Source organism: Trichechus manatus, unplaced genomic scaffold (genome assembly GCF_000243295.1).
Source record: "Trichechus manatus latirostris isolate Lorelei unplaced genomic scaffold, TriManLat1.0 scaffold00032, whole genome shotgun sequence".
NCBI lineage: Eukaryota > Metazoa > Chordata > Mammalia > Sirenia > Trichechidae > Trichechus > Trichechus manatus.
Window position 1 is genome coordinate 12,787,539 of NW_004443968.1, and position 14,749 is coordinate 12,802,287.

At 36.6% G+C, this 14,749-nt stretch overlaps 1 protein-coding gene across 1 annotated transcript in view; it reads left to right on the plus strand.

Moving 5' to 3' along the window:
• LNPEP (leucyl and cystinyl aminopeptidase) overlaps window positions 1-14,749 on the plus strand; it is a 127,510-nt gene that overhangs the window by 86,900 nt on the left and 25,861 nt on the right. Inside the window, exons 9-12 of the mRNA XM_004375044.3 lie at window positions 258-389; window positions 2,786-2,946; window positions 3,180-3,259; window positions 9,550-9,733. Coding sequence (XP_004375101.1) covers window positions 258-389; window positions 2,786-2,946; window positions 3,180-3,259; window positions 9,550-9,733 — 557 coding nt within the window. The remainder of the gene's footprint in view (window positions 1-257; window positions 390-2,785; window positions 2,947-3,179; window positions 3,260-9,549; window positions 9,734-14,749) is intronic.

Sequence of the window (14,749 nt, forward strand, 5' to 3'; positions counted from 1 at the left end):
CAGTGGCTTATGGTAGAATTAGTGTGCATGGGAGTCTACTCCATTTAATTCTTTTTCAAATCCCTTAAAATAATTTTTAAGGCAGTTTGAACACATAGTCCACATCTGGTTATAGGAGACTAAATAACAGTGTATTATAACAATGTTCTATGCATGGAAATAAAGGTTTAGAATGATTATAGTTTGAATTTTGGATTCTCAATTCCTTAATCTATGGTATTATTTTTCTCCCTTTCCTTTTTTTTTTTTTTGAATAGGGAGCTTCACTCTTATTGATGCTGAAAACTTATCTTAGTGAAGATGTGTTTCAACATGCTGTTGTTCTTTACCTACATAATCATAGCTATGCATCCATTCGAAGTGATGATCTATGGGATAGTTTTAATGAGGTAAGCAACTTGGATATTTTGCTTAGCTTATAAAGTAAGACAGGAGTTCTTTTTATATTTTTATCAAATATGTAAATAAGTCTGTGGTACTAAGGATAGTTATTTAAGAGAAAGGGGGGATAGAGCTTCATATATAAATATTTACAAATACTGCAATGAATTGAAAGTCAAGAAATGGGAGTACTTTTCTTACTTGTTGAAAAAATATGTGTGTGGCCTTGTATAGCCATTTTTATTCTTATCTTAATCTCGATGTCTGTTTTGCTAAGAAAGTTGTCTTTTCTGTATTAATGTAAATTACTATAATTTTGTTGTTCGACTTTTTTAAAATCTCTTTTCCTATTCTTCTCCTTTCCCTGTTTTTTACCTGCCATTCATGATTTTTTTTTTTTTTCCTGTAGTCTGTCCTTTGAATCTCTTGTCTTTTGTGGCCCTTTTCCTCTAAAATAGATGATGTATCACAGCCTGGTTGTTCATGGGCTGCATTGTGCCCTGGCATGGATTTGCTGTTTGCATTTTGTCATGCCTGCAAATATTCTAAAAAGCGGTGTAATTAGGTGGAAGTTACACTTCATAGCAGTGCATGAGCCCAGTCCACCTCCTGCATGTTTGCTAACTGCACAACCGTCACAAGCATTTGAGTTTGTTACCTTGATCCAGAGTAGTGATTTTTAATGTTTTGGGAAATCACAGACATGTTTGAAAATATGATGAAACTTCTAGACATATTCCCCAGGAAAACCACATATGTGTAAAATATTACACACAGTTTCACAGTTGAATAGACCCTGGGTTAAGAATCCCTATTCTGGATATTTTCCATATATTCTTTGTGTTTCCTTGCCTTATCTGAAACCTGGTATTTTCCTAGCTGTTAACCCTTTGCTCAGAAGAGATACTTTCCCCTATTGTTTGCATTTCTCATGGAGAAGGGCCAGTTTTTATTACGTGAGAGTTGCTTCCAAACTATTGTTTTTTCTCTTATCATTTAGTAACATTTCAATTTAAAGCCATGCTATTTACTTTATATATCTTGTCTTATCTTCTCACGTTTAGAATATATTTCTGTCTTCCTCATTGACTTTAACTTTTTCATCATAGTGTTTCCCTGTCCCAACCCAGTCCCTAAAATTATCCTCAGGTTTTCAGCATCCACACCAAAGATATCTTATGCACTAGCTCCTTCTCCTTGGAGTTCTGCTTCTAAGACCCAAAAGTATGACCATCTTGCTTTTGAGCAAACGTGTTTTCCTCTCTACCTCTGGTGCAGAAATAAAGAGGTCAGGGCCATGAACATGTGTAATTAATATCACAATGAATTTGGGAAGATTTGCCCGATCATTTTGTGCTTCAAAGAAATAGGCATATGGTGATCGAAGTAGGGGCTGGAATAGTGGAGAGATATTACCAAACAATTTAGGTATGTGATGATTTTAGTTACAGGCAATCCAAATCCGTATGTAATCTAGAAAAATAATTTGAATTACCAGTTTTATCCACCTGCTTTAAAAAGAGACTTTTCAAAATTGCCTCTTAATCGTTGATACCAGATGCCTTAGGGGCAGTGGGTTTTAGAGGGTCAGTGACCCTCTCACACTAGACGCCAGATTTTGTTGGTAAATTCGTGTATTTTCTGGGAAAAAGGGTGTATTACCACAAAAAAATTCAGCACTGGTACAGAGAAGCTTAAAGTGAAGGCGACTGACCTGTTAGTGGTTTACTCTTCCGCTGCTGCCTGCTGCTCCCTAGCATTCCTGCAATATTAGTTCTTTAAAAGATGAACTTTAATATTTATGAAGGCAGAAGGTCCAGGGAACAAGGAGAAATCTGGACCCTATAGATTCATGGGGGTGAGTTAATAGCAATGCATCTGATTCTAGACTATATATCATTATTCATATCTTCTAAATGATATTATCATGGCCTAGAAGAGCACATATACCTTCTTAGGAATTTTAATTAATGCTCAGTTGGTTGATGGCGTATGTGCTGCTTTTCTCACTCTCTTTTAGGAGCCTTGGTGGAACAGTGATTAAGAGCTCAGCTACTAACCAAAACGTTAGCAGTTTGAATCCACCAGTTGCTCCTCGGAGACTCCATGGAGCAGTTCTACTCTGTCCTGTAGGGTTGCTAAGAGTCGGAGTCAACTCAATGGCAATGGGTTTGGTTAGTTATCACTTAGTTCTATTCCAGTTTACTTTCTTTTTATCAGAGTCATTTGTTTACCTAGATTAAAAAATGTAGACTCAACTCAGAGCATTCATGCCTTTTTATAGTCACATTAAATGTAGTCTTCATAGAATGTGCTAGGGAAAGAGGGAAGGGTAGAGACAAACTGTAAAGTTTCTAAACCAATTTTTCTCTTTAAGCAAAAATAATTTCTTCATTTTTCATAGGTCACAAACAAAACATCAGATGTGAAGAAGATGATGAAAACCTGGGCCCTGCAGAAAGGATTTCCCTTAGTGACTGTTCAAAGGAAAGGAAAGGAACTTGTTGTACAACAAGAGAGATTCTTTTTAAATACAAAGCCTGAACTTCAGCCTTCAGATGCAAGGTGCATGCCCTCTTTCTCTCTATGCTGTGTTCTTTAGCCCCCACAGGTAGAAGTATTTTTAAATGTTTTGTAATCATAGGATCTTACAAAACCTAACAAAATTATTCTTCTCTGGTAATAGCTTCAAAATTTTCACCCCACTTCTGAAAAAAAGACACAATGAATCATTTATAACTGACTTAAAATTGAAAAGAGTAATACTTAAAATTGAAAAGAGTATTTTCTTTTTACAGCTACCTGTGGCATATTCCACTGTCCTATATTACTGATGGAAAAAAAAATCGATCATTATTATTACTGGATAAGAAATCAGGTAATTACTATAACACTTCTCTGATAAGAAATTGGAAATAGTGTTTTAAAAAAATATTGACCCAGGGACAAAAAGGAGATTACATTTTCCAGCGTGCAAACTTTCTGAGCTGGTGCACATATGCAAGATTCTATATATCATGCACAAAACTGGTCATTCTCTAGTCAAGTGAAATAAGGTACAAAAAGTTACAAAAAATGTCCTGGCAGCCTTGGTAGAAAATAGCAAATACTATATTCTTTTATCCTAGATATATGTTTTATGTCACAAAGTAAGAAGTAGTAGAAGTAGAGCAGTTTCTTAAAGTACCCTCTGCTGGCTACGTTCTAGGGGTGGGTTGGGGCAACTGCATTTTTACAAGCACTCTAGATGATTCTTATGCATAATAAAGATTCAGATTCATGACCTAGATTTACAGTAAATAATTATTAATAAAATGTCCTGCAGATATAGTATGTGTTTTCTGGTAATGAGAAAATGGGGCAAGAAATTATGATAGCAAGGAGAAGGGGGATAATTAAATGTAAAGGTGATATATGCCGAACTACGGGGAGCCTATACAAAGCAATTGAAATGTAGTTTCTGACTGTTAAATGCCACCATGAATAACACACTACATGAAAGAACATAAGGCTCTTGGGTTCTGTAGGAACCATTAGTGATGCTTTAGAGATTTATGGAAAGGGGAAAGTTTCTTGTTTGAATCTGGAACTGGTGTGCACGCCTGTGTTTTTGATAGTAGCTTAGTGGTAAGGGAATGGACTTTGGAGCCAGATTGCCTGGTTCAATTCTTAGATTTTAGGTGAGTTATCCTCTGTGAGCTGCATTCCTTCAGTTATAGAATGGAGATAGTAATTACGCTTATTTTCTAGGATTGTTGTGAGGATTAAATGAGTTAATTTCTAGGAATTGCCTAGAACAGTACCTGGCATGTAAGTGTTACATGCTGTTAACTGTGAGTTATCATTAATATTGGTGTTACTGGAAAAGTAAATCTTTAAACAGAATATATATACATTACATAAAATTTTGAAAATGGAAAACAGTTTATTTTATCATCCTTTCATACTACTCCCATAATTATTTTTTCCTGTCATTTTTTTAGTGAATATATTTTTATTTAGTTGAAATCATTGTGTCCATGTGATTTTTATATCTTGCCTTTTTTTTTTTTTTTTTTTACTAAACATACACAGTAATTGACTTCACCCTTCCTTTATTATTGGATACTTGATTGCAGTGTCTTTATTTAAAAATACCTCAATAAAAATTTGGCATCTTAAAGATTTTCCACTATATGAATTTCTTTTCTTAGGAATGTTTCTCCAAAATGAAATCACTTTGTTACCTTTTGTAATTTGAGACATGTTACTAATTTGCCCTTCTTTTGGGTGGTAACTTTTGATAATGCCACCTGAAATATATGAGCATGCCAGTGTCATTGCACGTTTACCAGAGTAGAGTGTTGCAACAACAGCAACAATCTCAACCCGAGGAACAGTTGGTGATGTCATCCTGTCTTTGGGCAATTTAGCATAGCTGGAGATGCAGAGAAGTGCTGCCTTCTTTGGTGAAAAGAAAAACCCCAAACTTTAAGTAGGCCCTGGAAAGGATAATCTCTGACCTAAGAGGGGACAAATAACCCCACTTGCCTATACCCTGTAGCACAGCCGAAATGTGGCTGGAACATTCGAAAGGGACCAAGAAGGAAATTTTGCAAACCTCCTGATAGTGTATTAATTTTTGGTGGTATTAGAAATAACTGGACATTAAGAGATCTGCTTTTATTATCCCTTTACCCTTTAACTCAATTTAAATGTGAGTTTGTTAAACTCTTTTTGAAATTCACACCCCATAGGCTAGTTCGTATTTTCCTGCTATCGCCTTTTCTTTCTAAGCCCTTACCTGGCCACTCTGTACTTCAGTTACACAAAAATTCTTTTCAGCAATTCAGACATGCCATTCTGCCTCTTATCTCTGGGCCTTTGCATATGCTGTCTCCTCTCCTTGAAGAATACTCCTTCCTCACCTCAGATCTCAGCTCACCCATTGTTTGCCTCCAGAAGGCCTTCCCCTTACCACAAGACTGGTTAGATGCCCTACTTACATGTCTTAATAGCATTCTCTACTTCTGCTGTCATAATGTACTATAAGTACTGTTTCATTTTTATCTATCCTCTATTAGATGTGTCCCCTCCTTGAGAATAGGGATCATGGCTGTGTGAATCACTTTTGTGACCTTAGCATTCGGTAGGCACACAAACATTTATTGAATGAATAAGTTTTAGTCAACGCGAAGTGATTCAATTTGAAATCACACTGTTAAAAGGTCTAGGGAAAGGGCATTCAAAGCTTTATGAAATTAAATCTTCTGTTTCCCGTCATTTGAAAAGATTCTTAGTAAAAGGGAATATACAAAGTGTACTATAATACAATTGGTTTAATCCCTAGCTGGGACCGAGCCAGTATATGATGAATGAAAGCAGTGTCTGTCACATCTTCTCAATTGTGATGTTTCCTTTGCTGCTGCTGCTGTTTTAATTCTTGCCAGTTCATTTTTTTATGAGTCCACAGTGAAAATGTTTGACCCTTAGGACAGTTGGGTCTTTTTGGTTCCTAATGCTCCATTGAGAATCACTCTTATTTTAATTGCATTTTCATTTTTTCTATTCTCAAAAGAAATAGGGCAGAGAGAGTGACTTCAGGCTTGTATTATGCCATATGACTTTTGTTCTGTGTATTATCTTCATGGTTTGTTAAACCTATAGTATATTTTTATGTTTTAATATCGGGTGGTGGTTAGTACATTAATTCAGTCATATAAAGGAATTAAATCTGGCCCATATCTTTGTCAGTTTTGTCCACATATATTAATTTTAAACACATAATATTTGTTGTACATAAGAAGGGCTGAAAGGGACCGTTTTTCTAGCCTACATACTCAAAAAGTGTCTCTCTCTCTTCTTTCCCCTCACTTTCCCAGATCTTACTCAGGCCCAAGCTTTTTCACTATGGGAGATTTTTATATTAAATCTGACTTGAAACATTCATGCTTCTGAATGGATATGACTGTAGTAGAAATATTTTTCTGAAACCAAGGGACATGTCTTTGGAGTAAAAGGCAATGAGAAGGAAAAATTAGTAAGGGCATGTAATTAAAATATTTATCATGTGCCATTCACTGCTCTTGCCGTTTCTTCCCCCTAATAAAATAAAGGAGAAAGAAAAGAGTATTGGAGAAAGCATTGCTTTTGAAAAAGAGGGTTATAATTTGACTGCCTGTATCATTCTAGCCCAGTGGAGCAAACCAGACAGGAAATTTTGTAACTTTGTAGTAAAGACATGGTTTTTTTTTTGTTTCTGTGCTTTAATGTTTCTTTTTAAAACAGTAGTTGATTTTTACAACTCGTTTACAAATTTTTTTTTAAAATCAATATTATATTACTTCGTCTGGGCTTCTGCCATTTAAAGATTGGAGTTGCTCGCTCTTTTTTTACTACTCAGGGGACTGAAGAATTGAACTGTTAATCTCTTAATGATTCTGTTAAATTGAAAACGTATGAGGGTAGCCTCATCCACATTTTTGAGCTGCAGGATGCAGTTATCTCCCTGTGTGCAAAGCTATTATTTTTTGATATCTGTGGCTTAGGGTCCTCAATTCTAGATCATTCAAAAGACCTGAAAGAGACTAATCTGTTGCTTTTTTAAAAAATGGTAACTCTCCTCTCTTTATGTTGTTGGCTGCACTGCTTTGTATTCTGTCATCTCAGTGCCAGTAATAATTTCGAGTACATTTCCAGCTGCGTTCTTCCTCTCTGCCATCTAGATTTGGCTAGGTTTATAACATGGCAAGCTGCTTATCAGCCAAAATATTCTGTTTTTCAGTATTTTCCTACATCTATCCAGTGGAACAATTGCCATACTTACCACTCCTTGTGTTTTTTTTTTTTTTTTAGGGTAAAGGAGATTTGGAGCCCTTCTTTCCATAGTGTTTTCTTGATAAAAGCTCTGTAGATGGTTATCTTTGTTGAACTGGAGAGTGTTGATACTTTTGAGTTAGCTAATAATAAGTTAATTTCATTAGTCATAAGTTTGTTAATAATAATTTCAACTTGGAACAGCTACTGTTGCCATCACAAGTAGTCCTTAGAACTAATCCTGCTCTGGAAAAAGAAATAAACCCTATTTAATCTAATTGAGCTTTCCCCATCTGTTGCTATCTTAGCAATACAACAGAAATTAGTGTGGAATTTTGTAATGAAAAAGACTGATTAGCTGATTTGTCCTGTTAAGACATGACATACATCTTAACATCTTCAGAAACATCTTCTGCAGTATCAGGAGAATTGGAGTAACTAAGATATAACTAAGATCTAAGAGTATCTGGTAAATATGAATTAATTCATACTTTTTAGGTTGACAAACCCTAAGGCTTTGTGTACTGACTGATATATAATCGTTGTGTTTAAAATGTGTTTCTAAAGCATTTTGTATACAAAAACCTGTACTATATAATTATTATAATAGTGAAAATTTTAAAACAGCCTACATGTTTCAAAACAGGATATTGGTTAAACTGGTAATTCTTGAAATGGAATATTATGCAGATATTTGAACAGTGCATTTGAAGACATTGAAAAATGGTGAGAAAATCTAATTAGTGAAAAAGCAGGACAAATATAAATGGATATAGCTCCACTGTATAAAATATAACAATTAAAACATGTATAGGAGAAAGCTTGGCAGGATATACACCCCTGGGATGCTATCATTGTCTGAGTTTAACTTATTTTTCTTATTTCTACACTTCTTTCTCTTATAATTTTAAAAATTAGTATTCCATAATTCTAAAGTGGGGAAAAAAAAACTTGCCATAAATATCTACAGTCTTCATTTAGGTTTGATATGAAACTATTTCTCATGACGTATTTACTATTCATTCATTCATTAATTCAGTAAGTATTTTTTGAGCACCTGCTAGGTACATTGTTTTCAGGGCTGAGGGATTAGCAGTGAACAAAATAGTAAACTCATGGAGCACATATTCCTAATAAATAGTAAAGCTCAGAATACTTGGAAGCATCTTATAGTAAATCCACATCCATGTAGCCAACTTCAAAGGGTATTTTTTGATGAGTAATTTTAGTTTTAAAAATTTATACATATATTTTATAGTCATTTAACTCATTATTTTCACATTAGTTGAAATCATTCTGTAGAAATTTCTAACAATTCTGAGCACTTATAGATGTAATGGTAGGGGCCTGAAAAGTGCATATAACTTTTCTATCTTCTTTTAACTCAGTTATCCCGTTTGTGCCTAGTGAGACCTTAAGCCTGCCCTAGTGTTTATTTTGCTAGCTTTAAATTATGCAACTCTTCTAAATGCCTTTGTTTATTCTTCCTTTGCTAACAGAACAAAAGACAAAGGCTGAGATGGAACACATTTTATATAGTTCTCCTACTGTCTTCCCCTGCTGCTTACCCTACACATACTCTCCCTTTCTCCTTTAGCCATAATGAACTTGAAAGCCAGTTCAGTGCATGGACCATGGACATTCTCCTTGAGCTATGAACACCTAGGGCCCCTATTCCACTCTCTTCACCTGACTGACACCTCTGTATTCTTAGGTCTTGACAAATGTCATTTCTTCCAAGAAGTCTCCCCTAGAAGAGTGAAGCATTTCTCTGTGTACTTCACAGAATGCCATGCTTTCTTTGTCCATCAGTAGCACTTATATGATATTGTGCTTGCATGTTTACATTAGACTATCAGATTCATGAGAGCAGACGTATCTACCTTGTTCACCATTTGATCTCTAATGCTTCACCTGGAGCCAATAATATGCAGTAAATAAGTAACTGTTAAATGAGTGAGTGGTGATCTTTATTGACATGAAAACAGCTACACTGGGAGGCAGACATTTGGTTTTGTAGTAGAATAATTAAATATAAAAATATGAAACCACGCAACATGGGGCTCAAACCCATGACCCTGGGATTAAGACTACTGACTGAGCATGGGTTATTTGTTATGGTGATTATGTTATGGTGATGGTTGCACAATGTGATTGATGTAATTGGTTCCATTGAATTGTACAAGGGAAAAATGTTGAATTGGGAAGTGATGTGTTAGCTATATTTTTACAACAATAAAAAATGTATATACCATATTAACTTTGTTTGAAACAAAGTATTCATTTAATTTTTTTTTTCTTGCTCTATTATCTTCCTTCCTCCCCTTCTCCTCCACCTCCCACCTCCCACCTTTTATTTTTTGGTCTGATTAGGTGTCATCAATCTTACAGAAGAAGTGCAGTGGGTCAAAGTCAATATAAACATGAATGGCTATTATGTTGTACACTATGCAGATGAGGACTGGGAAGCACTGATTAAACAGTTGAAAACAGATCCTTATGTTCTGAGTGACAAAGACCGAGCCAACCTCATCAACAACATTTTTGAACTTGCAGGGTAGAGTATGCTTCATTTGCTTTTGTTTTTTAAGCAACTGTTATTGAGGGGAAAAAAAAACACTTTATTAAAAACGATTTAAAAGAACTAACGTATATTGCCTGTTAAGTACAACTCATTTTAGAAGGTCAAGGAAATATAAGATGTGTTCCTTGTCTTTAGGGGCTTTATAATCTATTTAGAAATATCAGCTACAAATATATTGGACAGTTAAGTAACATAAAACAAGCCTTAAATAATATTTTGAGACTATAGATACCACCAAGCAGGACATATATTTTGCTGAATAAATTAAGAGTTCAAGCTTCATTTTATTTCCTGAGAAATTTCTATTCAAGAGCACTTGTTTTAAGGATGAAACTTAGTATTTACTCAATGGTGTGAGGGATATCTCTGATGACTGGAGCCCCCTTATTTATGTACCATTTGCCTCCTCAACCACTTGTACAGAATCCCAAAGTCAAGAATGGCAGTGACCTCATGTATAGTTACTCTCTGAATAGAAGGATTACCAGTTTAGATCTTTAGTGGACCTAGAGACACAAGGAATACTCAAACGTGTTCTATCTGACTGTCCTTGACCTTCCCATTTTGGTTCATTTTTTATGAGTGGTCTTCTTATATCATCTCAGCCATCATTGTTGTGATTTCTACAAAATGGGTAATTTTTAAAATGTGCTCACCATAAATTCATAGCAGCTCTTGCCTTACTGAGTTTGACAAATTCCCACATAACCAAAAAAATTTAAAAAAAAATTTTTTTTTCTGATTCAGATGCTCTCTCTTCCACCTCCTCACCTCTGGTAAATGTGAATAATTAGTAAATAAATAAAATAAATACTTTTCATCTTTCTTTGCCCAAGACACTGTACTTTCCTTGAGTCAGTAGGAATTACAGATGACATGTGGAATAAAAGATGAGCTATTATATAAGTTTATCCTTCTCCTGAAATATGTCTTTATCCTTGTATCACATGAATTTAACCAAAGATAATAAAATCTCTAACTTTACAGACTACCACTCTGAGCTTAAATTTTAGGTCTTTAGACTTCCTGGCAACATGGCACTATAGACAGAAACACCATGCCGTCCCGCCACAGCGAAGATCTGAAAAACTAAACCAAACAGAGAAAACAGTAATCCTGAAACCCTAAACATCAAATGAAGAGATAAAGAACTCAGCCAAGCACTGACTGGAATAAGAAACTGACAGAGAACAGAGAACGAGGAGAGATACATGCAGAGGTCACCTATCAGCTAACGCAGCACAGATCTGCCATATTGGACTCCTATCAGAGATCAGCGAACAGGGGGTACGAGAAAGCAGCTTCACAGAGCTTCCAGCAGGAAACAGAACAACCGGTAAACAGTGATATACGCTTTCCCACCCCCCACCCTTCTTCACCCCCACTCGGCCTCCTCTGCTTCCTGTGGCCACAGTTTCTTGGCTGAGAAGCACCAGCTTTACCCCAGTGTCCCTTGGATTCCATCCGCCCACACTGGCCAGCTCCCTAAGTGCCATTTGTTGGCTGCTGGTGTTGCTTTTTTCCACTTCTTTAGATTTCTTCCTTACCTCTCACCACCTCCTGCTCCTTTCTCTCAAATACCTGGCTCCGTGCACCATCTTTACTTCTTCCTGAAGGGCTGTGAGGTGCCGCTCGAGTGTGGGGCTTCTTCCCAGCCCATGCTGCCACACTGGTGGGATCTTGGGGCTTTTTTTCCTTTGTTTTAGGTTGTTTGTTTGCTTGTTTTCTTTTTCTTTTCTCCAATCGGGAGCCCGTTCTGGTCGGGCAGTGCTGCACAGCTTGGGACCTACCCCCTCAGTTTGCACAGACGCACAGAGGAATCCCTGTGGGCATTTCTTTTTTCTTGGGGTTTTTTTTTTTTTTCTTTTTCTATTTTTTTTGGGGGAGGCTGGTTTCTTGTTCTTTTTTTTATTTGTTCTGTTTTCTTTTCCCTATTTTTCCCTTTTTCTCTTTCTTCATTACTCAGTTTCTCATATCTCTATACTTTCCTTCTATTCCTGTCCCCTGAATACCTGGCGTTGAGTGACACCTCTACCCCCTCTAGCCAGGCTGTACTTCATGGCCTGGGAGCAACTTCCCCAGACCTCGCAGGCGCACTGGTGGGATCCCTGGGAGCTTTTCTTTTCTTTTTTCTTTCTAATTTTTATTCCTTTTTTTTCTTTGATTTTCTTCTCCTTTTTGTTTTTCTCCATTTCATAGTCTCTCATCTCTCCACTCCAAGCTCCCCTAGCACTCTTTTTTGTTTGTATGTTTTTGGCTCCTGCTCCTCTCTCCTCTCTCCCATACCCATCTTAGCTCCACCCATCACAGTCTCTCCCCTTCATCCTGCCTGCCTGCACCGTGTGCTAAACATCACACCACCAACCAGCCCAAGCACAGCCTACCAGAACCTGCCCTGCACTGATTACCGGCCCACCTTGGTGGCCATAGTAAGTGCCACAAACAACCCATCCCAGCAACTCCTCTTCAGCTAGACCTGCCCTGCTGTACCATATCTGAGTGACTGACCTACCAATTGGAGAAGGAGGCGAAATGTATCGTGCCCACAGATGAGCGAACAACAAAGAACACACAGCCCGCCTGCTGAGACATAGCCAAATAAAACAAAAAAGCAGGATGAAACAAACCAATCTACAATCAGTAAATGAGGAAAATAACTACCAAATGCCCCAAGGACAGCAGACAATATCAAAACATTTACAAAAACAGGACAGGATGGTTCCAGTAGGCGTCCAAAATAAAACACCAGATGACTTTCCAGTAGAAGAAAAGGCACTAGAACTACCTGATAGGGAATTCAAATCTCTAATATTCAGAGCTATTCAAGAGTTGAAGCATAAAGCAGACAAAAATGAGGAAATAAAAGACAAATTCATGGAAAAGGCAGGCAAATTCATGGAAAATGAAGACAAAAAAATGGAAGAATTCAGGAAAATAATACAGGAACAAAATGCCAAAATAAATTCACAACTAGAAGTCATACAAAAACAACAATTAGAAATCCAAAAGATAAACAACAAGATTTCAGAAACGGACAGTGGCATAGAAGGGCTGAGGAGCAGGTTTGAAACGGTGGAAGGACAGGATCAGTGAAATTGAAGACAAACACTTGGAAACAATTCTGAGGAAAAATCAGAATGAAGAAAAATGAAGTGACCCTGAGAATTATGTGGGATACAATCAAAACCAAAAATTTTCAAGTGTTTGGAGTTCCAGAACAGGGGAGAAAACAGAAAACACAGGATCATTGAAGAACTGCTAACGGAAAACTTCCCCAATATCATGAAAGATGAAAAGCTGGCCATCCAGGAAGCTCAGCGAACCCCATATAGGATAGACCCCAAAAGAAAATCACCAGAGCATATCATAATCACACTCGCCAAAACCAAAGACAGAGAATCCTGAGAGCAGCTCGTGAAAAACAAAAAATCACATACAGAGAAGAAGCAATAAGACTAAGCTCAGATTATTTGGCAGAAACCATGCAGGCAAGAAGACAATGGGATGACATATATAAAACCTTGAAAGAAAAACATTGACAGCCAAGAATAATATGTCCTGCAAAACTCTCGTTCAAATATGGTGAAATTAGGACATTCCCAGATAAATAGAAATTAAGGGAATATGTAAAAACCGAACCAAACTTACAAGCCTTATTAAAGGGAGTTCTTCAATCTGAGAACAAATAACATCACCTCACAGGCTGAATCTAGGATGCAGGATCATACCAGCCAGATACCAATCTAGGAAATGAACTCTCAAGGACTATCCAAAACCACAAGAAATACAGCAGAGAATCAGAGCAGTTAATCTGTAAATGACAACAACATCAGAACAATAAAAGAGGGAATAAACGGTGTAGGTATACAACCTTCTAATGGAGAGGAAGACAAGGCGATACCAAGTAATAATAGACTGCTTCGAACTTAGATAAGGGTAAATTTCACGGTAACCGCAAAGAAAGTTAACAAACCTACTCATCAACATAAAGAGGAAAAACATAAAGGCTTAGTAAAACAGAACCTACAAAAACAAAAGAAATGAAAAAAATCCACAAACAAAAGGAATTCAGCACAGGAAAATAACAGGAACAAAGAAAATGTCAGCACCACAAAAAAAACACTACAAAATGACAGCAATAAACTCACACCTATCAATAATTACACTGAATGTAAATGGCCTAAATGCACCCATAAAGACACGGAGAGTGACAGAATGGATAAACCAATAGGATCCATCAATATGCTGTCTACAAGAGACACACCTTAGAAGCAAACACGTAAATTTATTAAAAATCAAAGATTGGAAAAAATATAGCAAGCAAACAACTACAAAGAGCAGGAGTGGCAATACTAATCACAGATAAAATAGAGTTTAAAGCAAAATCCACCATAAAAGACAAAGAAGGCCACTGTATAATGATTAAGGGGATGATGCATCATGAAGATATAACCATAATAAACATCTATGCACCCAATGACAGGGCTCCAGAATACATAAAACAAACTCTAACAGCACTGAAAAGAGAAATTGACAGTTCTGCAATAATAGTAGGAAGCGTCAACACACCACTCTCGGTAAAGGACAGAACATCTAAAAAGAAACTCAACAAAGATACAGAAGACCTAGAGGGCACAATCAGCCAACTTGACCTCATAGACATATGTAGAACACGCCACCCGCTGCAAAGTACACATTCTTTTCCAGTGCACATGGAATGTTCTCCAGAATAGAGCACATCTTAGGCCATAGAGCAATCCTCAACAAGATCCAAAATGCTGAGATGATACAAAGTATCTTCTCTGACCACAACGCCAACAAGGTAGAAATTAACAACAGGAAGAGCAAGGAAAAATATCAATTACATGAAAACTGAATAACACCCTGCTTACAAACCACTGGGTAATAGAAGAAATCAGAGATGGAATCAAAAAATTCCTAGAATCAAACGAGAATGAAAACACATCATACCAAAACCTTTGGGACACA